The sequence below is a fragment of the Salmo trutta genome, unplaced genomic scaffold, assembly GCF_901001165.1.
Source record: "Salmo trutta unplaced genomic scaffold, fSalTru1.1, whole genome shotgun sequence".
Lineage (NCBI taxonomy): Eukaryota > Metazoa > Chordata > Actinopteri > Salmoniformes > Salmonidae > Salmo > Salmo trutta.
This window is the reverse complement of record NW_021823216.1, coordinates 1996985-2022917: the sequence shown is the minus strand read 5'-3', so window position 1 is coordinate 2022917 and position 25933 is coordinate 1996985. Positions and strand designations below refer to the sequence as shown.

The 25933-nt window shown below is 43.3% G+C and overlaps 1 protein-coding gene across 2 annotated transcripts in view; it reads right to left on the bottom strand.

Annotated features, from left to right (window-relative positions):
• Positions 1-646: 646 nt before the first annotated feature.
• LOC115189734 (thyrotropin-releasing hormone-degrading ectoenzyme) overlaps positions 647-25933 on the bottom strand; it is a 350721-nt gene continuing 325434 nt past the window's right edge. For both annotated transcript variants that reach the window (XM_029748274.1, XM_029748275.1), the window contains 4 exons: positions 17322-17489; positions 8062-8202; positions 6763-6844; positions 647-830 (listed from right to left, as the gene is read on the bottom strand). In XM_029748274.1, the coding sequence (XP_029604134.1) occupies positions 687-830; positions 6763-6844; positions 8062-8202; positions 17322-17489 (535 nt within the window). In that variant the 3' untranslated portion in view covers positions 647-686. The remainder of the gene's footprint in view (positions 831-6762; positions 6845-8061; positions 8203-17321; positions 17490-25933) is intronic.

Here is a 25933-nt window from a genome sequence, read left to right as displayed (position 1 = left end):
TAGCCGCCAGGTCCCCCGTCTAAATGTTCCAGACGTCACAAAGTCCACCTCAGTATGGCTCAAAAGAGAAGGTTAAGGTCCAAACCATTTAGGTACACATATTATTTTATTACGTTATAATTCTTATTTGCTTTTGTCCCAATCAAAATAATGATTGTCATCATTGAAAAAAATTATAATACTTGTGCTTGTCACAGTTGTATCATATTGCCGCCAGGTCCTCTTCCTGTGCCTCTTGTAGCTCGTTTGTCTTTCTCCTCATAGGCTACTAAGAGTTGACTGGAGGTTCAAAGGTCATTGAAAAGGTCACATGGGTCAGCTTAGTGGAAAACCAATCAGAGGAGGGGTGAAAACCATGCGTTGAAAAAGAAAACTGTCACTGGAGATGAATGCCACCATGCAATATTTATACCTAATCAAATCCACCTTCGACGGTCGGTCAGACTAAGGTCATCTGAGCCAATCACATCGTCCGTCTTCACTGTTCCCTCTCTCTCCGGTTTGCCAGTGACTCTCTCATCAAGTTTTTGGGGGGAGGTGGGGAAATGTCTTATTTTGCAATTCAAATTAACATATTCATGTTGAAACAGTTTTTTTCTCATATTTTTTTTCTCCGCCCGATGTTGTTGGGTCTGTAATAGTTTCAGAGAGATACCATGTTTGGGCTGAACCCTGTTGGCTGTGTGTTAACCGTTGGGAGACTTCCTTAGCCACTGGAAGATCTGGCGTTCGTAGAGACTGTGCCATCTCACGTTGGCCTCCACGATCTCCACAGCCCGGGCCAACGCTGGCCCCGCTCCACCTCCACTGATCTGGATAAACTCCTTCAGCTGAAGAAGGTAACAGACAGACACAGAGTCAGGTACATGAGGGTAATCCAGGCAACAATCAGCAAGCATACCTGTTGGAAAGGATACTGTGTGTATCTAGTGTCTAGGTACTCTAGACAGGTTTAAAGTGCCTTCTGGCACAGGGCAATAACTCAAACGTTAGACCCATCTTCATATAAAACAAAGCTGTAGGGGGGAAGAATTCACACCAGAGTTACGGGCACGTAAATGTAACTTTATTTCCTTTTCATGCGCTTTTCTCTCTGCGTGTATTCTGACCTTGAATTTCTGCATTGGGGGAAAGGTACACGTTTGGGGTGGAGAGGAAAGAAATTAAGACGTGCTGGAGGTGTGTCTTCAGATACGCCGTATTCTGACCTTGACTTAATTCCCTCATAATTCCACCATCTTTAAAACGCAAGGAAAACGATCAATAAGGTCGAACAACCTGTCGGTTCCAAGTGAGAAAAAAACCCAGCCACTTTATTCTGTAGCCTACATTTGATCTCATTCCATCACGACATCATCGTTAATTGACGTCTCTTTATTCTGTCACGTCAGTGTGGTTGTTCCTGAGGGTCGCTAGCAATGGTGGATCACATTAAACGGATTACAAGTTGTCCAATAATTTGGGACATGTAGCCTATTTTAATCATTATGGAAGTCAACAACAGCAGGTTAAACCTGGAGCCTGGCATACCAGTTCCATGATTACTGAGGGTAGATTTATAGACTACTGTTCAACTCCTATTGTTCACTTTCCTGTAGTTTTTAGGTTCACCAATATATTTTATGCGTAAAGGCTCTCCAACCCTGTTTATGTTTGATTCATTTATACTTTCCTAACCCTAAATAATCTACAACATCTGATTATTTATACATTTACCAATTGGTGCTGGAAAGGAGAGGAACATGTGTGTATTCACAGTAGATGGTATTCTTCCATCCCTATTCTGAACCTGTTCTCTTCATGTATATATTCTGTCAAGAAGATTCTGATTTAAAGAGACAGCACCAGATAAATGTACTGAAAACCCTACTGAATGACAACTTCATATGAAAATATTTTGGCCAGCATATGAGAGGGTTTTCAGCTGTTGAATTAAATGTATTCAGTCCCCGCAAGGGAGCCACACCTGCAAAGTCAGTTAAGCACCTGCATATGGTAAGTCTGAATACCAACTACTGAGAAGTGCTTCAATCAAAAACACGTAAAAAAGGAATAGATCTTCACCTCCCGAGTGGCGCAGAGTTCTGAAGCATCGCAAAGCAGTGTGCTAGAGGCGTCACTACAGACACGGGTTCGATCCCAGGATGTGTCGCAGCCAGCCGCGACTGGGAGACCAATAAGGCGGCAGAGAATTGGCCCAGCGTTGTCCGGGTAAGGGGAGGGTTTGGGTGGTCGGGATGTCCTTGTCCCATCGCGTTCTGTGGCGGGCTGGGTTGCATGCATGCTGACACGGTCGCCAGGTGTATGATGTTTTCCTCCGACACATTGGTGCGGCTGGCTTCTGGGTTTAGCAGCGCAGTGTGTCAACAAGCGGCTTATCAGGGCTGTGTTTTGGAGGACGCGTGGCTCTCGACCTTCGCTTCTCCCGAGTCCGTACGGGAATTGGAGCGATGGGACAAGACTGTAACTACCAGTTGGAGAAAAAAGGTAAATAAAATGTAAATAAAGCAATAGATTTCCTACGTATGAATCTGAGCCTAGCTGAATAGATAAACGTCATTTGCTGTGAATTATTACATTGGAAGATAACAGAGACTCTTGTGGTCATTAGAGAATAAAATAATGTTTAAGGAGGAAGACAGAATATCTCTGGTCCAGAGAGGGTGGTGGCGGTCATGAAATGTTGTCAGCCGGTTACTGTCTCACGGAAACGGAGGGCTAATTAACATAAACCGTTCAGCATCTCCAGGCCTCCTCCTATACAAGCAGCACACAAGCAGTTGATGCAGACCTTAGGAACATCTACATTTAAAAAAGTCTAATAAATCAACTGAATATACATCACAATAACTCCATTATTTTAAACAGGTCTTAAAGAAACATTATGGTATGAAGAAATTGTATTTCAGAAGAACAGAATATGAGTTGACCTACTGTATGTTATCTGGCTATTCACCATGATATAGACTGTAGACTTGTTCATTCAGCTGACTAGATACTGTATGTTATCTGGCTATTCACCATGATATAGACTGTAGATTTGTTCATTCAGCTGACTAGATACTGTATGTTATCTGGCTATGATATAGACTGTAGACTTGTTCATTCAGCTGACTAGATACTGTATGTTATCTGGCTATGATATAGACTGTAGACTTATTCATTCAGCTGACTAGATACTGTATGTTATCTGGCTATGATATAGACTGTAGACTTGTTCATTCAGCTGACTAGATACTGTATGTTATCTGGCTATGATATAGACTGTAGGCTTGTTCATTCAGGCTATGATATAGACTGTAGGCTTGTTCATTCAGGAGACATTATTATATGATTTTATAGTAAGAAGAATATAATTGAACTTAGCTGAATAAAATGGAAATATATTTTTCACATTCTGGAGCGAGATTGGGCATATGATGTTGAGCGTAGAAGTGATCACTTGAAACAGGTCCTATATGCTAGATTTAGAGTTATTTGGCAACTTTAGTTGTGAACAATACAAACCTTAGAATGTGTTAGAAATTAAAACATTTATGGGCTGCATGATGTTACTATTGGCTATCGATGATTTGAAAAAGTCGCCAAAAAACCTTGCGTTCTTTCCCTTGCCTCTCGTCATTCTCATCAAGTGATCATACAGTGCATTCAGGCAGGACAAGGCGGTTAATCCACTGTTCCCGGGTAGGCCGTCATTCTAAATAAGAATGTGTTCTTAGCTGACTTGCCTAGTTAAATAAAGGTTAAATAAAAAAAATATCAAAAAAATAAGTATTCAGACACCTTGACTTTTTCCACATTTTCTTACGTTACAGCCTTATTCTAAAATTGATACAATCATTTATTTTCTCTCATCAATCTACACACAATACCCCATAATGAAAAAGCGAAAACAGGTTTATTGAAATTTTACTTATTTACATAAGTATTCATACCCTTTTTTATGAGACTAGAAATTGGTCATCCTTCAGATGTTTCTACAACTTGATTGGAGTCCATCAGTGGTCAACTAAATTGATTGGACATGATTTGGAAAAGCACACACCTGTCTACATAAGGTCCCACAGTTGACAGTACATGTCAGAGCAAAAATCAAGACATGAGGTCGAAGGAATTGTCCGTAGAGCTCCGAGACAGGATTGTGTCGAGGCACAGATCTGGGGAAGGGTACCAAAACATTTCTCCATCATTCTTAAATGCGGAACCACCAATCGGGCCTTTATGGTAGAGTGGCCAGACAGAAGCCACTCCTCAGTAAAAGGCTCATGACAGCCTGCTTGGAGTTTGCCAAAAGGCACCTAAAGACTCTCAGACCATGAGAAACAAGATTCTCTGGTCTGATGAAACCGAGATTGAACTCGTTGGCCTGAATGCCAAGTGTCACGTCTGGAGGAAACCTGGCACCATCCCTACGGTGAAGCATGGTGGTGGCAGCATCATGCTGTGGGGATGTTTTTCAGCGGCAGGGACTGGGAGACTAGTCAGGATCTAGGGAAAGATGAACGGAGCAAAGTACAAAGAGATCCTTGATGAAAACCTGCTCCAGAGCGCTCATGACCTCAGACTGGGGCGAAGGTTGACCTTCCAACAGGACAACGACCCTAAGCACACAGCCACACAGGAGTGGCTTCAGGGCAAGTTTCTGAATGTCCTTTAGTGGCCCAGCCAGAGCCCGGACTTGAACCCAATCAAACATCTCTGGAGAGACGTGAAAATAGCTTTGCAGCGACGCTCCCCATCCAACCTGACAGAGCTTTGGAGGATCTGCAGAGAAAAATAGGAGAAACTCCCCAAATACAGGTGTGCCAAGCTTGTAGCGTCATACCCAAGAAGACTCAAGGCTGTAATTGCTGCCAAAGGTGCTTCAACAAAGTACTGAGTAAAGGGTCTGAACACTTATTTTTTGCAAACAATTCTACAAACCTGTTTTTGCTTTGTCATTATGGGGCATTGTGTGTAGATTGACGCGAAAAAAACATTTAATACATTTAAAAATAAGTCTGTAACATAACAATGTGGAAAAATTCAAGGGGTCTGAATACTTTCCCGAATGCACTGTATTTTCACCCATCAGACTATTCTCAATTTAATCTTGTCTTTACTAATATGCAAAATTAGTTTAGATTTAGAATGGCCCAATATCAAATGGAACAGGAACAGGGGAAAGAGAAAAATGGGCTCTCAAACTCTGTTCCTGCATCTACCCAGCCCTCTGTATGCCATGGTCTCTCCAGCCCTGTTCCTGCAGCTACCCAGCCCTCTGTATGCCATGGTCTCTCCAGCCCTGTTCCTGCAGCTACCCAGCCCTCTGTATGCCATGGTCTCTCCAGCCCTGTTCCTGCAGCTACCCAGCCCTCTGTATGCCATGGTCTCTCCAGCCCTGTTCCTGCAGCTACCCAGCCCTCTGTATGCCATGGTCTCTCCAGCCCTGTTCCTGCAGCTACCCAGCCCTCTGTATGCCATGGTCTCTCCAACCCTGTTCCTGCATCTACCCAGTCCTCTGTATGCCATGGTCTCTCAAACTCTGTTCCTGCAGCTACCCAGTACTCTGTATGCCATGGTCTCTCCAACCCTGTTCCTGCATCTACCCAGTCCTCTGTATGCCATGGTCTCTCCAGCCCTGTTCCTGCATCTACCCAGTCCTCTGTATGCCATGGTCTCTCCAACCCTGTTCCTGCATCTACCCAGTCCTCTGTATGCCATGGTTTCTCCAGCCCTGTTCCTGCAGCTACCCAGAGCTTAATTTGAGAAACCAAGTGAAATCTGTATCGGGAACATCGACAGTAATATGTCTTCACAACAAAACATATTTCATTAAACTGTTGACAGCCCGTCTCTCTGCGTGCTGGAGAAAGGAATGAAGAAGAGAGAGGAGGAGATGGAAATGCACAGTGGTGAGATATTCTGAAGCTAAAAGGTAATGTGTCAGCCCATTACTTATGAAAATATAAAAAATTACCTATTACTAGGCTATTCAAAATCAAATACAAATCCCCTATAATTGTAGGCAAACTCTAAATGGCTTAATTTAGGCTAGATCAATTATGTACCAAAGATAACTTAAAAAAAAAGGTTTTTCTGCCATGTGTAATATGCAGTTGGCTATGTATTGTATAACAGCACAATCATTATTTTAATTTATGTTTTTTTTCAGTCTTGGGCTCATATATAGGCCTACTGTATCCATAAGCTGTAATATGCAGACGGGTGTTTTGAATTACTCCCAGACACAAAAACAAACAGGAAGTTTCTTTGAAGTTCAGAACTTCAGAAAAGCTTTTTAGCCAATTAGCGACTGCAGAGAACAAATAACAAGAAACTCGTACAGTATAAGCATCCCTTTAAGGTTTAGGTCTCTTCTCTATGGTTCTGTCAGTGGGATTACTGGACTGGTACTGATGCCCCCTGATCAGTGAGAAAAACACTATTACTTTCAAAAAGACTATTACTTTGGGGTGAGAAATAAAGGTATGCTTTTAGAAAACGTTGGAATTTAATGTAGACTCTGTACCAGACTGGCTCCATCAAATCAATGTTAAGACAATTTAACAGAGCAGGACGGATTAGCAAATGTTAAATACCTGTAATAATCATACTGCTTTTTAAAATGACAAAATCCCCAAGTTGGCATATATTAAGATTTCTTTCACATTTTTAATAGTGTCATTTACAATGTAGTTAAATGTAACATATCATACAATAAGCCATCTGCCGTTTGTTACTGAAGACTGGGATACCTGAGTGAACCTTAAATAAACTTACCTCATTCAGCTCTGTCTCTGTGTTCAGGAATTCAGTCACCCCACTGATTAGCTTAGAATTCATGAATAAGGCCTCTCCGTACCTAAACATGGAGAGCAGAGTGTTGTGAAGAAAGGCTTTTACAAACACGGTTGTTCTATTCAGGCTTTGCTGAACACCGTCCCAAAGAGCTCTGGGGAAGATCAACAATCAAAAACGTAATTTTCATTCACTTCTACAGTATCTGGAATCTAGTTTGCATCAAGCATGTATCGTCTGAAACCACAACACAATACATGTAATGATACTCTACAAAATCCACAAGCACAGTACTGTATATGAATTTGGTAACAAATGGTTAAATAGATTAACTAGAAGGCAAAATAAGCACTGAATTATTCAAACATATGACATATAAGTAGAAATAATTTACTGTAAAATATATATGACATACATACGATACAATAATATCTACTTCATTGTCCATGTACATTTATATTCATTTTGAGAAGTCAGCCTACCAACACACAAACACTATACACTATAATAACACAGGAACACTATAATACATTACTATGGAAACACAGGAACACTATAATACATCACTATGGAAACACAGGGACACTACAATACATCACTATGGAAACGCTTGGACACTATAATACATCACTATGGAAACGCAGGGACACTATAATACATCACTATGGAAACGCAGGAACACTATAACACATCACTATGGAAACACAAGAACACTATAATACATCACTATGGAAACGCAGGAACACTATAATACATCACTATGGAAATGCAAGAACATTATAATGCATCACTATGGAAACGCAGGAACACTATAATGCATCACTATGGAAATGCAGGAACACTATAATACATCACTATGGAAATGCAGGAACACTATAATGCATCACTATGGAAATGCAGGAACACTATAATACATCACTATGGAAATGCAGGAACACTATAATACATCACTATGGAAATGCAGGAACACTATAATACATCACTATGGAAACGCAGGAACACTATAATACATCACTATGGAAACACAGGAACACTATAATACATCACTATGGAAACGCAGGAACACTATAATACATCACTATGGAAACACAGGAACACTATAATACATCATGATGGAAACACAGGAACACTATAATACATCACTACGGAAACACAGGAACATTAGTACACAAATCACACTACGGAAAACACAGGAACACTATAATACATCACTATGGCAACACAGGAACGTTAGTACAGAAGTCACACATATTACAGTCTCTGAGGCCTTGAATCTCTTACCGTGAATTCAAGATGTCCCACTTCTCCCTGAAGTACCTCCAGGCTAAGTGTCTTCCATGCGGGTTCCGTCCCACGTGGATGATGACATCGATGACATCTTGATCTGGGACCAAATCTGAGCTCAGAGAAAGATTCAGCAGCCTGGAGGATAAGAAGAAGAAGAACTGTGAATAAAAGAGTGTATATTATTGTCCTCATACAATATTTATTTAGGGAATCATCTTTACAATGGTACATCTGGTGTGAGTACAAAAAATGCAATAAGACATGGTCACCTCTTACTAAATTCAGAAGTTTAAAGTACTCTTTGGATGCTGTAGTCCAGCAGTAATCTGACTGATACAGTCTTTGGGTAATGTAGTCCAGCAGTAATCTGACTGATAAAGAATTTGGGTAATGTAGTCCAGCAGTAATCTGACTGATAAAGTCTTTGGGTAATGTAGTCCAGCAGTAATCTGACTGATAAAGTCTTCTGGCAGTGAAAGTCAGGCCGTAGAGCTTTCAACATCAGTATCAACATCCAGTGTGAGAACAAGATTCCTGGCCTGGCTGAGGTGCTTCTGTGAAGTCAAGTGATCCACTTCTGCTATTAAACTAGTAAATAAAGAGACACATTAAGACAGACTCAGTCTGGAGGAGAACGTAGAAATAGAAACACATTAAGACAGACTCAGTCTAGAGCAGAACGTAGAAATAGAAACACATTAAGACAGACTCAGTCTGGAGGAGAACGTAGAAATAGAAACACATTAAGACAGACTCAGTCTGGAGGAGAACGTAGAAATAGAAACACATTAAGACAGACTCAGTCTAGAGGAGAACGTAGAAATAGAAACACATTAAGACAGACTCAGTCTGGAGGAGAACGTTGAAATAGAAACACATTAAGACAGACTCAGTCTGGAGGAGAACGTAGAAATAGAAACACATTAAGACAGACTCAGTCTAGAGGAGAACGTAGAAATAGAAACACATTAAGACAGACTCAGTCTGGAGGAGAACGTAGAAATAGAAACACATTAAGACAGACTCAGTCTGGAGGAGAACGTAGAAATAGAAACAAATTAAGACAGACTCAGTCTGGAGGAGAACGTAGAAATAGAAACACATTAAGACAGACTCAGTCTGGAGGAGAACGTAGAAATAGAAACACATTAAGACAGACTCAGTCTGGAGGAGAACGTTGAAATAGAAACACATTAAGAAAGACTCAGTCTAGAGGAGAACGTAGAAATAGAAACACATTAAGACAGACTCAATCTGGAGGACAATGTTTAAATTCAATGACCAAAAAGCCAGTTTTAATACTATGTATCAGCAGCCTCAGAAAGTATGAAGCTGATGAGACCGTATCAAATGTAGATATAGCCGGTTATGCAAATGAGACGAAAATGTCAAGCAGGCAACAAAAATGATATTACAGAAAAAGACACCGCCACGGTATATACGTTTCCAATTTGCATTTCCATGCAGGGGGGGTAACCGCAGCTTTTGTTCTGATATATCTGCTGTTTCTCTTCACCATTTTACTCTGGGTTCTTGAAGTGATAGAATGATGAAGCTTTATACCTCAACCAACGGGCTTGTGCAACAGACTTCTAAAAGACCAAGACATTTGTTTAGAGGAAGAGCAATTTCCTCCGTATTCAATCACTCAACATACTCTATGTGAGAGCTCCAGTCTTCAGTAATCAATCTAATGCTTAGGGAACAGATACACTTCGAAGTGTGAAACCACACAGCAAATAGGGAGACGGTTCTCCTGTATCTGTCTGGTCAGCCGTTTTGGAGAGGGGACTCCTGTACCCGCCAGGTCAGCTGTTTGGGAGATGGGACTCCTGTACCCGCCAGGTCAGCCATTTGGGAGATGGGACTCCTGTACCCGCCTGGTCAGCCGTTTGGGAGACGGGACTCCTGTACCCGCCAGGTCAGCCGTTTTGGAGACGGGACTCCTGTACCCGCCAGGTCAGCCATTTGGGAGATGGGACTCCTGTACCCGCCCGGTCAGCCGTTTGGGAGACGGGACTCCTGTACCCGCCAGGTCAGCCGTTTGGGAGATGGGACTCCTGTACCCGCCAGGTCAGCCATTTGGGAGATGGGACTCCTGTACCCGCCTGGTCAGCCGTTTGGGAGATGGGACTCCTGTACCCGCCCGGTCAGCCGTTTGGGAGACGGGTCTCCTGTACCCGCCAGGTCAGCCATTTGGGAGATGGGACTCCTGTACCCGCCTGGTCAGCCGTTTGGGAGACGGGACTCCTGTACCCGCCAGGTCAGCCGTTTGGGAGATGGGTTTCCTGTACCCGCCAGGTCAGCCGTTTGGGAGATGGGTTTCCTGTATCCGCCTGGTCAGCCGTTTGGGAGACAGGTCTCCTGTATCCAATTATCATTCTACTCTGTTTCCTGATCATACAGCTATTATGTGTAAATAACACAGAACACACTCTGTTTCCTGATCTCACAGCTATTATGTGTAAATAACACAGAACACACTCTGTTTCCTGATCTCACAGCTATTATGTGTAAATAACACAGAACACACCCTGTGTAGATGGAACATTATGTTCCTGTTATTTTCTCAACACTGATTTTTGAGCACATGTTGCAACACCATCCACAAATCCCCAGCAGCTCACACACCGCTACAGCAGAACTACAGAAAATAAAATGGCCCCCCACACAGGAAATGATTTCATCCATGAGTCTTCTGGGAGTGCAAAAAGGTCGCTGCCGGAGCTGTGTTGAGATTACCTCATTTTAGAGCAGGCTGAACATGGTCTATCAGGGAAGGTTTATCCAGCGCTGAGATCACATCATGCATTAATAAAAACATTGAGGAGAAGGATACAATTTAGTCCAAGGGTGCAGAGGAGACAGAAATCAATACTAAATGCAGGGCCCATCTATTCCAGCCCCAGAGCCTCAGAGCCTCAGTGCTGAGCGGGGTGCTGGAAGGCATATCCTGTCCAGTTTTCTTGTCTGTAGATGGAGTATCACTTACGTGCCTAAGATAACACCCTGCAAACACGCAAACAGGCACGGATGCACACACACACTGATCTAATCAAGGACATGGGTTTTATTGTCAACCTTCAGTAGTGCATGCGGTGTGAAATTCAAGTGTGCCTTAAAGCCTTAAATCATTGATTCTGAGAGAGACTACATTCCTGCTTCTACTAAACAGGGAATAGGGTGCCATTTGTGACTCAGCCTCGGTACATTGTAAAGTAAATGATTCACTCCATTCAATTAAGCCCCAAAGCTCCAGCAGCTTTATCCTCTGCTAGGTAGCTTCTTTCTGGTCCTGTGGTGCGTAACAGAGACATTCTTTTCCCCAGGTCTCACAGGGACAGGATCACAGCTGCTACACATGCTCTGCTTTTTATTCTGTCCTGTCTGGATTACAATGGTAGAGGGGTGAGAGGGCGCATTGGCAAGTGTCACACACACTCACACACACACACATGCACGAACGCATGCACACACACACTCGCACGCACGGACGCACGAATGCACACACACACACACACACACACACACACACACACACACACACACACACACACACACACACACACACACACACACACACACACACGTACATACACACACACATATGTACATACACACACACACACATATATACACACACACATATACACACGCACACACACGCACACATATACACACACACACACACACACACACACACACATACACACACGTACATACACACACACACGTACATACACACACATACGTACATACACACACACGCATGCATTGGGTGCATTGGCTGTTTATAGGCGTGTGGCATTTTAGCATTTTATTCAGCCTTGACACGCATTAGGAGAGGGGTGAAGGGTGGTGGGGTGAGGGGTGAGGTGTGGGGGTGGAGGGGGTGAGGGGAGTGTGGGGGTGTGGGGTGTGGTGAGGGGTGTGGGGTGTGGGGTGTGGGTGAGGGGTGGGGGGTGAGGGGTGTGGGGTGGGAGGGTGAGGGGTGTGGGGTGAGGTTGAGCCTAACTGAGGGGTTGAGCCCCTCAGCCTAACCCCTCAGCCTAACCCCCTCAGCCTAACTCCCCTCAGCCTAACTCCCCTCACCTAACTCCCTCAGCCTAACACCCCTCAGCCTAACCCCCCTCAGCCTAACTCCCCTCAGCCTAACCCCCTTCAGCCTAACCCCCCTCAGCCTAGCTCCCCTCACCTAACGCCCTCAGCCTAACTCCCCTCACCTAACCCCCTCAGCCTAACTCCCCTCAGCCTAACCCCCTCAGCCTAACCCCCCCAGCCTAACTCCCCTCAGCCTAACTCCCCTCAGCCTAACCCCCCTCAGCCTAACTCCCCTCAGCCTAACCCCCCTCAGCCTAACTCCCCTCAGCCTAACCCCCCTCAGCCTAACTCCCCTCAGCCTAACTCCCCTCAGCCTAACTCCCCTCAGCCTATCTCCCCTCAGCCTAACTCCCCTCAGCCTAACCCCCCTCAGCCTAACTCCCCTCAGCCTAACTTCCCTCAGCCTAACTCCCCTCAGCCGTGCCAATACCCTTCCGCAGGATAGCGGCTCATACTAATTAGCTGTAGAGCTTGTTGGTATGTCTCCTGCCTTCTGTCTCCCTGGCCTGTCTGGCACCATGTGTCCACATTCTCTACTCTCTGTTCCACAGCCTGCGAACTAATGCCCCTTGTTCTCCTCTCCGAAACACACAGTTATGGTAATAAGGATTCTGGGTATTATCACTGTTGTATTGCTGTTTTCTCTCCAGGCATCTTCATTAGCCCCAGATGACACAAGTTGCCAGGAGAAGATACTGAGAGAGACACATTTAGAAAATGTGTTTTTAAACCCCGGATAATAGCTGTTATTTGACAGCCAGATAATTCCTATGATCAGATTAAGGATTGTTGTCAAGTGGCAGGCGATCTTCTAGGTTTATTTCTGATAGATTAGTGATTGATCACTGAGACCTGCAGGGATCATAAACCATGAATTATACTCTCATCGCCCTGACAACCACTTTACATACTAACTACCCTGCTTCCTGAAAAACCATTTGTCACTCTTACTGCAATCCCCTCTCTGGTGTCTATACAGCTGGACCCTGTCATGCTTACTGCAATCCCCTCTCTGGTGTCTATACAGCTGGACCCTGTCATGCTTACTGCAATCCCCTCTCTGGTGTCTATACAGCTGGACCCTGTCATGCTTACTGCAATCCCCTCTCTGGTGTCTATACAGCTGGACCCTGTCACGCTTACTGCAATCCTCTCTCTGGTGTCTATACAGCTGGACCCTGTCATGCTTACTGCAATCCCCTCTCTGGTGTCTATACAGCTGGACCCTGTCATGCTTACTGCAATCCTCTCTCTGGTGTCTATACAGCTGGACCCTGTCATGCTTACTGCAATCCCCTCTCTGGTGTCCATACAGCTGGACCCTGTCATGCTTACTGCAATCCCCTCTCTGGTGTCTATACAGCTGGACCCTGTCATGCTTACTGCAATCCCCTCTCTGGTGTCTATACAGCTGGACCCTGTCATGCTTACTGCAATCCCCTCTCTGGTGTCTATACAGCTGGACCCTGTCACGCTTACTGCAATCCCCTCTCTGGTGTCTATACAGCTGGACCCTGTCACGCTTACTGCAATCCCCTCTCTGGTGTCTATACAGCTGGACCCTGTCACGCTTACTGCAATCCTCTCTCTGGTGTCTATACAGCTGGACCCTGTCATGCTTACTGCAATCCCCTCTCTGGTGTCTATACAGCTGGACCCTGTCATGCTTACTGCAATCTCCTATCTGGTGTCTATACAGCTGGACCCTGTCATGCTTACTGCAATCCCGTGTCTATACAGCTGGCCCCCGGCCCCTATAGGGGACACTAGAGGTTTGTACTGTGTGTGAGAGGGCCTTGTTCAGTGTGCTCCGACAAACCTGGGTACCAATATGATGTGTCCATACTAGCATACCCCTTTGAATGCCCAATACATTGATTCTGAAGTTCTATGCTAGTGTAGACAGAGGACTAGATAAACAAAGCAAGGGTTATGTATGTTTCAGATTGACTCGCTTCAAATCAGAAATGGCCTGTCCTTCCGCATCTCATACCTGTAACTAGCTTGGTGAGTCTTCCTGGTGAGGTCTTCAATCTGGATACATTGTCAATGTCTACAGTACAGTATTCTAGTTCCTAGTATTAACTTGTATTAAAGGTCATATCCTACAGTACAGTATTCTAGTTCCTAGTATTAACCTGTATTACAGGTCATATCCTACAGTACAGTATTCTAGTTCCTAGTATTAACCTGTATTACAGGTAATTTCCTACAGTACAGTATTCTAGTTCCTAGTATTAACCTGTATTAAAGGTAATTTCCTACAGTACAGTATTCTAGTTCCTAGTATTAACCTGTATTAAAGGTCATATCCTACAGTACAGTATTCTAGTTCCTAGTATTAACCTGTATTAAAGGTCATATCCTACAGTACAGTATTCTAGTTCCCAGTATTAACCTGTATTAAAGGTAATTTCCTACAGTACAGTATTCTAGTTCCTAGTATTAACTTGTATTAAAGGTCAAAGCCTACAGTACAGTATTCTAGTTCCTAGTATTAACCTGTATTAAAGGTCATATCCTACAGTACAGTATTCTAGTTCCCAGTATTAACCTGTATTAAAGGTAATTTCCTACAGTACAGTATTCTAGTTCCTAGTATTAACTTGTATTAAAGGTCAAAGCCTACGGTACATAGTACTATAGACGTGTTCTCTACATCAGCTCCCTGATTCTACCTGCAGGGTTACTGGGAATCCTCACTCTCTACTAAGGACTGGAGCCCGTCGTAATGTATCACCATCCAGCTATTGAACCTTCAAGGATTTCAGGGAGAAAGGAGGGAGGCCAAGGCCACTGGGGTATAGTCAGTAAACACACAGCCCTACACAGACACACTCTTCCATCCACTGCAGTGTTTCAAGGCTACTGTGTGGGCGAAGGACAGGGCCATTTGAAATGAGAGATAATTCATATCTATAGAAAAGAGAAGGTCTAGATGAGCGTCTAACGTTTCCAAGGTACCAAGTGACTCAACCAATGTGGTCATATACTTGTATAGCAACTGTATGAACATACAGCGTCTTCAGAAAGGATTCACACGTGACTTTTTTTCCACATTTGGTTTCAGTTACAGCCTGAATTTAAAATGGATTACGTATAGATTTTGTGTCACTTGGCTACAAACAATACCCCATAATGTCAAAGTGGAATTATGTTTACAAAAAATATATATATATAAAACCTGAAATGTCTTGAGTCAATAAGTATTCCACCCCTTTGTTATGGCAAGACTAAATAAGTTCAGGAGTCCAAATGTGCTTAACAAGTCACAAAATAAGTTGCATGGACTCACTCTGTGTGCAATGATGTTGTTTAAACTTCTTAAGGCTAGGGGGCAGTATTTTGTCGTCTGGAAGGAAAAGTATGCCCAAAGTAAACTGCCTGTTACTCAGGCCCAGAAGCTAGGTTTGGATAGAAAACACTCGAAAGTTTCTAAAACTGTTAAAATAATGTCTGTGAGTATAACAGAACTGATTTGGCAGGCGAAACCCCGAGCACAAACAATCCAGGGAGAATTTTTTTTTGAGGTCATAGGATTTTCCAATAGGTTTCTATGGGATACCCTAATTATTAGGAACCTGGTTGTAGTTCCTATGGCTTCCACTAGATGTCAACAGTCTTTAGAAATTGGTCGATGTTTTTTAAATGAAGAAGTAGTGCTGTTCTTTGTACGTGTCACTCTGAAGGTCCCCCATCTTTTGTTGCGAATGAACAGGAGCGCGCTCTGTGTTATTTTTCTTCGGTATTGAAAACAGATTATCCCGTCTTAACGCAATGTTTTAATGACTACCCCATCTCTGTGCTCCACACATACAATTATCTGTAAGGTTCTTCAGTCGAGCAGTGAATTTCAAACACAGATTCAACCACAAAGACTAGGGAGAATTTTCCAATGCCTTGCAAAGAAGGGCGCCTATTGGTAGATGGGTAAAAATAAAACATTGAATATCCCTTTGAGCATGATGCAGTTATTAATGTCACGACTTCCCCCAAAGTCGGTCCCTCTCCTTGTTCGGGCGGTGTTCGGCGGTCGACGTCACCGGCTTTCTAGCCATCACTGATCCATTTTTCATTTTCCATTGGTTTTGTCTTGTCTTCCTTCACACCTGGTTCCAATCCCATCAATTACATGTTGTGTATTTAGCCCTCTGTTTCCCCTCATGTCCTTGTCGGAGATTGTTTATTGTAAGTGTTTGTGTACGTCTGTACTGGTGTGCGTCGGGTTATGTTACCCATTGATTTTTATTATTATGTTTTCCGGTGGTTTTCACAGTTATTTCTCTCCTGCGTCTGACTTCTCTGCCACCAGTTTAACACCCTTACAATTAATCACACTTTGGGTGGTGTATCAATACACCCAGTCACTACAAAGATACAGGCGTCCTTCCTAACTCAGTCACCAGAGAGGAAGGAAACCGCTCAGAGATTTCACCATGAGGCCAAAGGGGACTTTAAAACAGTTACAGAGTCTAATGGCTGTGATAGGAGAAAACTGAGGATGGATCAACAACATTGTAGTTACTCCACAATACCGACCTAAATGACAGAGTGAAAAGAAAGAAGCCTGTACAGAATAAAAATATTCCAAAACATGCATCCTGTTTGCAAGAAGGCACTAAAGTAAAACTGCAAAATATTTGGCAGAGAAATTTACTTTATGTCCTGAATACAAATGGTGGTGGCTGCATCATATTATGGGTATGCTTGTCATCGGCAAGGATTAGGGACTTTTTAGGATAAAAATAAATGGATCAGGACCTAACATAAGGACAACAAGAGTATGCTATTCTGTTCTTCTGAAGTAGACTACATTTTCTTCTTATCATGCTCCTTTAGACCTGTTTAAAATAAATAATGGATTTATTGTGGTGGTGTAGGCTATATTACATGGATTTATTAGACTTTTTGAATTGTAGATGTTCCAAAGGTCTGCATCAGTGGCTTGTAGGCGATGCGTGGAAGCCAGGAGATGCTAAATGTGGTTGACTCACCAGATGAGCACAAAGCTGTTGTGAAATTTCATGTGATGGATCAATAAAGTTATTTAATATTGACTCACCGGTTGAGCAGAAAGCTCTTTCCTTGTGAAGGAACAATAAAGTTATGTTTCCCTGTGAGAGAACAATAAAGTTCTGTTACAAATGACTCACCGGTTGAGAAGGAAGCCATTGTCGCTGCAGGTGAGAGCCTCCAGGAGAACCTTCTTCTCTGAGATGGCTGTTGTGGAGTGGAACTTCATCCAGATAAACTCCCACACGTCCTCATCCATCAGAGACACGCCTGTACAGTACACTATGTCACGCACGTTGGGAGGGATCCTGCAGGGAAGAATACACACACCACACACACACACACACACACACACACACACACACACACACACACACACACACACACACACACACACACACACATACACACACACACACATACACCACACACATACACCACACACACACACACACACACACACACACACACACACACACACACACACACACACACACACACACCAATTACATGACCAATTTCACTCTCATTTAAACTACTACAATAATATTAGTATTCAGTATTTCCTGCTGTTTGTGTCAGTTGGCTTCTTTTCAGGTCTTCCTCACGTAATAATTTTTAACCTCAAAGGATTTTACCCTGATTAAACAAAGGTTAACAAATCAATACCAAGCGGACCAGAATCCTCAGAGAAGATAAAGAGATTGGCTATCTATCAGCGTTGTGTAAACAGACGAAACAGAGCGTATATTTGCTTGGAACAGAGCCCTTGTTTGTGGAGTTGTTTTGCTTCCATTTTGACACATCAGCTGTTTCTCCCATTCACATCTCAGTGAGGCACAATAATGTTCTAGACCACACTAGAGACATGGCCTGCTTTTTAACAATGGGATAACATGCCCCATCTCCATATAGTGTGTCTATAGTTTACTCACATTGTAAAAAAAACTAAATGAAAGCATTTAGAAATTCACTGTGTTGCGTCAATGACGATGTTCATGTTAAAATGTCCTGGGGGGTGTTGTGAGTTGAGCCAGGCACAATTACCTTTGTTTTCAACCGATAAATCGTTTTAGATGCTCCATTTCTGAAAACGGCATCGGCGTGTCAGACCAATGCGTTTGTCTCAGCTCAAAGTACCCAGAAATAATATGACTGTATTTGTGTGACGTTGTAAGATCACCCGCACGCTTTAACCAATCAGGTCGTCTGAATCCTGAACCTGATTGTTAAGGACTGTCTCCATCTATAACATGTTAAACATCATGGACGACTGCATGTTTTGTCAATATGTTAAAAGGTTGTTTGTTGAAACGTTACATTCACAGGTCCGCTCCCTATGATGTTGTACAGCGATAGTGTAAACCCAAAGTCATACAGAGCAGACATGTCATGCACCACCGTTAACTTAACGGTCCTTAAGTATCTTGTCCATCCTGAATTCCAAGCCTAAAATGTGGTTCCTATTATAATGGCTGGACTGGGGATTGAACGGGAAACTTCTAGCTGTTGCTCAGGCTGTAGTAAAAAACAGAAAATCCATAATGATGTGTCATGGGATGAGGTTGGGCTTTTCATGCACTATATTTCTACAATAGATTGAGAGCATGACATTTTGGGCTCTCGAGAGGAATCAAGGCTTTGGAGAAAGTTTACTATAGCAAGACCTTACTGAGCAAAACACTTCTGCTGACTGGGTCCATGGCACACAGGGGGTTTGGGAGAGCCTCGGGAGTCTAAACTCTAGCATAGTTTCCCCAACGCAATATTGTGGAAAAATGCAGCTTGTGGAAAAAGACCCCCAAAATCCTGAATATACCTAGTGTGTGGTCAAAGTGTGATAGAGACAGAGACATAATGACTGAAGACACAAAATACTGCTCTCTCTGCATGCAGTCTCTCACAACGATGACGGAAATGATGAGCTTTCCTGGCCACGATGTTTCCTAATATTAACATTCAGTCTTTCATTCAGACTCTACAAATAAAGGATGATGTAGTGATGGTTTAACAGAGACAGAGAGAGCAGACCACCAGATCAACAGCTCTACTGGCGGCTCTCCCTGGCACAATTGCTACTGTAGGTTAAATCACTGCAGGTTAAATCACTGGAGTTAAACCACTGTAGGTTAAATCACTGCAGGTTAAATCACTGGAGTTAAATCACTGCAGGTTAAATCACTGTAGGTTAAATCACTGTAGGTTAAATCACTGTAAAATCACTGTAGGTTAAATCACTGTAGGTTAAATCACTGCAGGTTAAATCACTGTAGGTTAAATCACTGCAGGTTAAATCACTGCAGGTTAAATCACTGCAGGTTAAATCACTGTAGGTTAAATCACTGTAAAATCACTGTAGGTTAAATCACTGTAGGTTAAATCACTGCAGGTTAAATCACTGTAGGTTAAATCACTGCAGGTTAAATCACTGCAGGTTAAATCACTGCAGGTTAAATCACTGCAGGTTAAATCCCTGTAGGTTAAATCACTCAGGTTAAATCACTGCAGGTTAAATCACTGCAGGTTAAATCACTGTAGGTTAAATCACTCAGGTTAAATCACTGCAGGTTAAATCACTGCAGGTTAAATCACTACAGGTTAAATCACTGCAGGTTAAATCACTGCAGGTTAAATCACTGTAGGTTAAATCACTGCAGGTTAAATCACTGCAGGTTAAATCACTACAGGTTAAATCACTGCAGGTTAAATCACTGCAGGTTAAATCACTGTAGGTTAAATCACTGCAGGTTAAATCACTGCAGGTTAAATCACTCAGGTTAAATCACTGCAGGTTAAATCACTGCAGGTTAAATCACTGCAGGTTAAATCACTCAGGTTAAATCACTGCAGGTTAAATCACTGCAGGTTAAATCACTGCAGGTTAAATCACTGTAGGTTAAATCACTGCAGGTTAAATCACTGCAGGTTAAATCACTCAGGTTAAATCACTGCAGGTTAAATCACTGCAGGTTAAATCACTACAGGTTAAATCACTGCAGGTTAAATCACTGCAGGTTAAATCACTGTAGGTTAAATCACTGCAGGTTAAATCACTGCAGGTTAAATCACTGTAGGTTAAATCACTGCAGGTTAAATCACTGCAGGTTAAATCACTGTAGGTTAAATCACTGCAGGTTAAATCACTGCAGGTTAAATCACTCAGGTTAAATCACTGCAGGTTAAATCACTGCAGGTTAAATCACTGCAGGTTAAATCACTGCAGGTTAAATCACTCAGGTTAAATCACTGCAGGTTAAATCACTGCAGGTTAAATCACTGCAGGTTAAATCACTGTAGGTTAAATCACTGCAGGTTAAATCACTGCAGGTTAAATCACTGCAGGTTACACTTTAGGAAACCAAGAGTCAGTGTTTTTACAGTTAAAGTTCTTCTCAAGGTGACTCTCTCTCTCTCTCTCTTTTTTTTTTTTTTTTTGTCATTTAGCAGACGCTCTTATCCAGAGCAACTTCTCTGTCTGTCTGTCTGTCTGTCTGTCTGTCTGTCTGTCTGTCTGTCTGTCTGTCTGTCTGTCTGTCTGTCTGTCTGTCTGTCTGTCTGTCTGTCTGTCTGTCTGTCTGTCTGTCTGTCTGTCTGTCTGTCTGTCTGTCTGTCTGTCTGTCTGTCTGTCTGTCTGTCTGTCTGTCTGTCTGTCTCCTCTTTATAGATGGAGATAGTGTAAGGATGGTACAGGAAGATGTGGGCCACAGCAGGTATGAGGGTTCCACATTAACGCTGCTGAGCTCAGCCGTCACACATGACCACCTTGATCATAAAGCCATGTGACGAGGGCAGTGGGGTTTTATGAAGTGCTTATGCTTTAAGATGGGGAGTTTTGACTTGGCCTGCATACCAAATGGCACCCTATTCCCCTATGAGCCCTGGTCAAAAGTAGTGCACTATAAAGGGAATAGGGTGCCCTTTGGGAGCATGGGGTTTTTTATGTACAGTCTCAGAGGCTACGGGGCCTATAGAGAGATAAAGCCAGTCTGGTTCCAACCTTTCACCACCGTGTTTTGGGGCTCCCGAGGGGCGCAGCAGTCTAAGGCACTGCATCTCAGTGCTAGAGGCGTCATTACAGACCCTGGTTCGATTCCAGGCTGTATCACAACCGGCCGTGATCGGGTTTGACCGGGTTTGGCCGTCATTGTAAAAGAAGAATTTGTTCTTAACTGACTTGCCTAGTTAAATAAAGGTTAAATAAAATAAATCAAAAATGTTAAAAGTCAACACAGGCCAATACTCACATCGGCAGATGTTCAACCTAGTCAGCTCAGGGATTCAAACCAGCGACATTTCAGTTACTGGCCCAACGCTCTTAAGCACTAGATACTGTATCTTCATTATGTCCTATCTTAGTTTATTCTGTATTATTCTGAAGGAATACACAGAGAACCAATCAGACCCTGGATCATTAGACAGTGTTCCTGAAGGAAGACGGAGAGAACCAATCAGACCCTGGATCATTAGACAGTGTTCCTGAAGGAAGACACAGAGAACCAATCAGACCCTGGATCATTAGACAGTGTTCCTGAAGGAAGACGCAGAGAACCAATCAGACCCTGGATCATTAGACAGTGTTCCTGAAGGAAGACACAGAGAACCAATCAGACCCTGGATCATTAGACAGTGTTCCTGAAGGAAGACGCAGAGAACCAATCAGACCCTGGATCATTAGACAGTGTTCCTGAAGGAAGATGCAGAGAACCAATCAGACCCTGGATCATTAGACAGTGTTCCTGAAGGAAGACACAGAGAACCAATCAGACCCTGGATCATTAGACAGTGTTCCTGAAGGAAGACACAGAGAACCAATCAGACCCTGGATCATTAGACAGTGTTCCTGAAGGAAGACACAGAGAACCAATCAGACCCTGGATCATTAGACAGTGTTCCTGAAGGAAGACACAGAGAACCAATCAGACCCTGGATCATTAGACAGTGTTCCTGAAGGAAGACACAGAGAACCAATCAGACCCTGGATCATTAGACAGTGTTCCTGAAGGAAGACGCAGAGAACCAATCAGACCCTGGATCATCAGACAGTGTTCCTGAAGGAAGACACAGAGAACCAATCAGACCCTGGATCATTAGACAGTGTTCCTGAAGGAAGACACAGAGAACCAATCAGACCCTGGATCATCAGACAGTGTTCCTGAAGGAAGACACAGAGAACCAATCAGACCCTGGATCATTAGACAGTGTTCCTGAAGGTAGATGCAGAGAACCAATCAGACCCTGGATCATTAGACAGTGTTCCTGAAGGAAGACACAGAGAACCAATCAGACCCTGGATCATTAGACAGTGTTCCTGAAGGAAGACGGAGAGAACCAATCAGACCCTGGATCATTAGACAGTGTTCCTGAAGGAAGACACAGAGAACCAATCAGACCCTGGATCATTAGACAGTGTTCCTGAAGGAAGACACAGAGAACCAATCAGACCCTGGATCATTAGACAGTGTTCCTGAAGGAAGACACAGAGAACCAATCAGACCCTGGATCATTAGACAGTGTTCCTGAAGGAAGACACAGAGAACCAATCAGACCCTGGATCATTAGACAGTGTTCCTGAAGGAAGACGCAGAGAACCAATCAGACCCTGGATCATTAGACAGTGTTCCTGAAGGAAGACGCAGAGAACCAATCAGACCCTGGATCATTAGACAGTGTTCCTGAAGGAAGACACAGAGAACCAATCAGACGCTGGATCATCAGACAGTGTTCCTGAAGGAAGACGCAGAGAACCAATCAGACCCTGGATCATTAGACAGTGTTCCTGAAGGAAGACACAGAGAACCAATCAGACCCTGGAGTCTTGCTGAAAGGAGAGTGGGCTTGCAGGGCAGAATGAGGGATCGTCGTATCATAGCAGAGATGAAGAGAGTGTTGTTATCAACACGTCTGTGTAGAGGTGGGGGGCCATTGTTGTGGATTTTGTTGTTTGTGTTGCCGAGAGCAACAGGTGGAGGGTTTAGACAAGGGATAGATTCTGTTTCTATGGACACTTGGCGTTTGAAACATCGATATTGGCAAGGTTGTCCAACGTGCCGTATTGATCAGAACTCAAATCTATGTTAGGCCCACTGGGATACAACAATGGGACATTCTGCTCTGTAAAAAGGAGCTATAAAACGGAGTGTGACTTTTAGCTTCTTCAGATGAAGAGAGGAGAGCTGCTTGGTGATATATAAAGAGGAGAGCTGCTTGGTGATATATAAAGAGGAGAGAGGAGAGCTGCTTGGTGATATATAAAGAGGAGAGAGGAGAGCTGCTTGGTGATATCTAAAGAGGAGAGAGGAGAGCTGCTTGGTGATATATAAAGAGGAGAGAGGAGAGCTGCTTGGTGATATATAAAGAGGAGAGAGGAGAGCTGCTTGGTGATATATAAAGAGGAGAGAGGAGAGCTGCTTGGTGATATATAAAGAGGAGAGAGGAGAGCTGCTTGGTGATATATAAAGAGGAGAGAGGAGAGCTGCTTGGTGATATATAAAGAGGAGAGAGGAGAGCTGCTTGGTGATATATAAAGAGGAGAGAGGAGAGCTGCTTGGTGATATATAAAGAGGAGAGAGGAGAGCTGCTTGGTGATATATAAAGAGGAGAGAGGAGAGCTGCTTGGTGATATATAAAGAGGAGAGAGGAGAGCTGCTTGGTGATATATAAAGAGGAGAGATGAGAGCTGCTTGGTGATATATAAAGAGGAGAGAGGAGAGCTGCTTGGTGATATATAAAGAGGAGAGGGGAGAGCTGCTTGGTGATATATAAAGAGGAGAGAGGAGAGCTGCTTGGTGATATATAAAGAGGAGAGCTGCTTGGTGATATATAAAGAGGAGAGATGAGAGCTGCTTGGTGATATCTAAAGAGGAGATAGGAGAGCTGCTTGGTGATATATAAAGAGGAGAGAGGAGAGCTGCTTGGTGATATATAAAGAGGAGAGAGGAGAGCTGCTTGGTGATATATAAAGAGGAGAGAGGAGAGCTGCTTGGTGATATATAAAGAGGAGAGAGGAGAGCTGCTTGGTGATATATAAAGAGGAGAGAGGAGAGCTGCTTGGTGATATATAAAGAGTAGAGCTGCTTGGTGATATATAAGAGGAGAGCTGCTTGGTGATATATAAAGAGGAGAGAGGAGAGCTGCTTGGTGATATATAAAGAGGAGAGCTGCTTGGTGATATATAAAGAGGAGAGAGGAGAGCTGCTTGGTGATATATAAAGAGGAGAGAGGAGAGCTGCTTGGTGATATATAAAGAGGAGAGAGGAGAGCTGCTTGGTGATATATAAAGAGGAGAGCTGCTTGGTGATATATAAAGAGGAGAGCTGCTTGGTGATATATAAAGAGGAGAGAGGAGAGCTGCTTGGTGATATATAAAGAGGAGAGCTGCTTGGTGATATATAAAGAGGAGAGAGGAGAGCTGCTTGGTGATATATAAAGAGGAGAGAGGAGAGCTGCTTGGTGATATATAAAGAGGAGAGCTGCTTGGTGATATCTAAAGAGGAGAGAGGAGAGCTGCTTGGTGATATCTAAAGAGGAGAGCTGCTTGGTGATATCTAAAGAGGAGAGCTGCTTGGTGGTATATAAAGAGGAGAGAGGAGAGCTGCTTGGTGATATATAAAGAGGAGAGAGGAGAGCTGCTTGGTGATATATAAAGAGGAGAGCTGCTTGGTGATATCTAAAGAGGAGAGAGGAGAGCTGCTTGGTGATATCTAAAGAGGAGAGCTGCTTGGTGATATATAAAGAGGAGAGAGGAGAGCTGCTTGGTGATATATAAAGAGGAGAGAGGAGAGCTGCTTGGTGATATATAAAGAGGAGAGCTGCTTGGTGATATATAAAGAGGAGAGAGGAGAGCTGCTTGGTGATATATAAAGAGGAGAGAGGAGAGCTGCTTGGTGATATATAAAGAGGAGAGAGGAGAGCTGCTTGGTGATATATAAAGAGGAGAGAGGAGAGCTGCTTGGTGATATATAAAGAGGAGAGCTGCTTGGTGATATATAAAGAGGAGAGCTGCTTGGTGATATATAAAGAGGAGAGCTGCTTGGTGATATATAAAGAGGAGAGGTGTCTTGTTGGAAATAAGGCAGGATGATACATGTAAGCTTCCACTATCTCATCCAGTGACGTTTAGTGGCTTGTCTCTCACCCTTTTTAATGAAAATTACCTTTAAACTAGACTAAACATTCTGTGCCCTTGTGGTCCACACAGTGGGTGGAAATCGCTCTAACTGATAAGGAGCTTTCAGACCAGTGTCTTCCAAGTGAATCTGTCCTCCTACTATGTACAGTATATGTAAATTCAACATGTGGTCCACTGTGGGCCCAGCATGACACCCGCTCTCTGTCTCTATGGACCAATCTGAAAGTGGATTCTACTCCCTATACAGTAGTGCACTGATTTAATAAGGATCTCACCTTTTCGTTTTCAATTTTCGCCTAAAATGACATACCCAAATCTAACTGCCTGTAGCTCAGCACACAAATCTAACTGCCTGTAGCTCAGCACCCAAATCTAACTGCCTGTAGCTCAGCACCCAAATCTAACTACCTGTAGCTCAGCACCCAAATCTAACTGCCTGTAGCTCAGCACCCAAATCTAACTGCCTGTAGCTCAGCACCCAAATCTAACTGCCTGTAGCTCAGCACCCAAATCTAACTGCCTGTAGCTCAGCACCCAAATCTAACTGCCTGTAGCTCAGCACCCAAATCTAACTGCCTGTAGCTCAGCACCCAAATCTAACTACCTGTAGCTCAGCACCCAAAT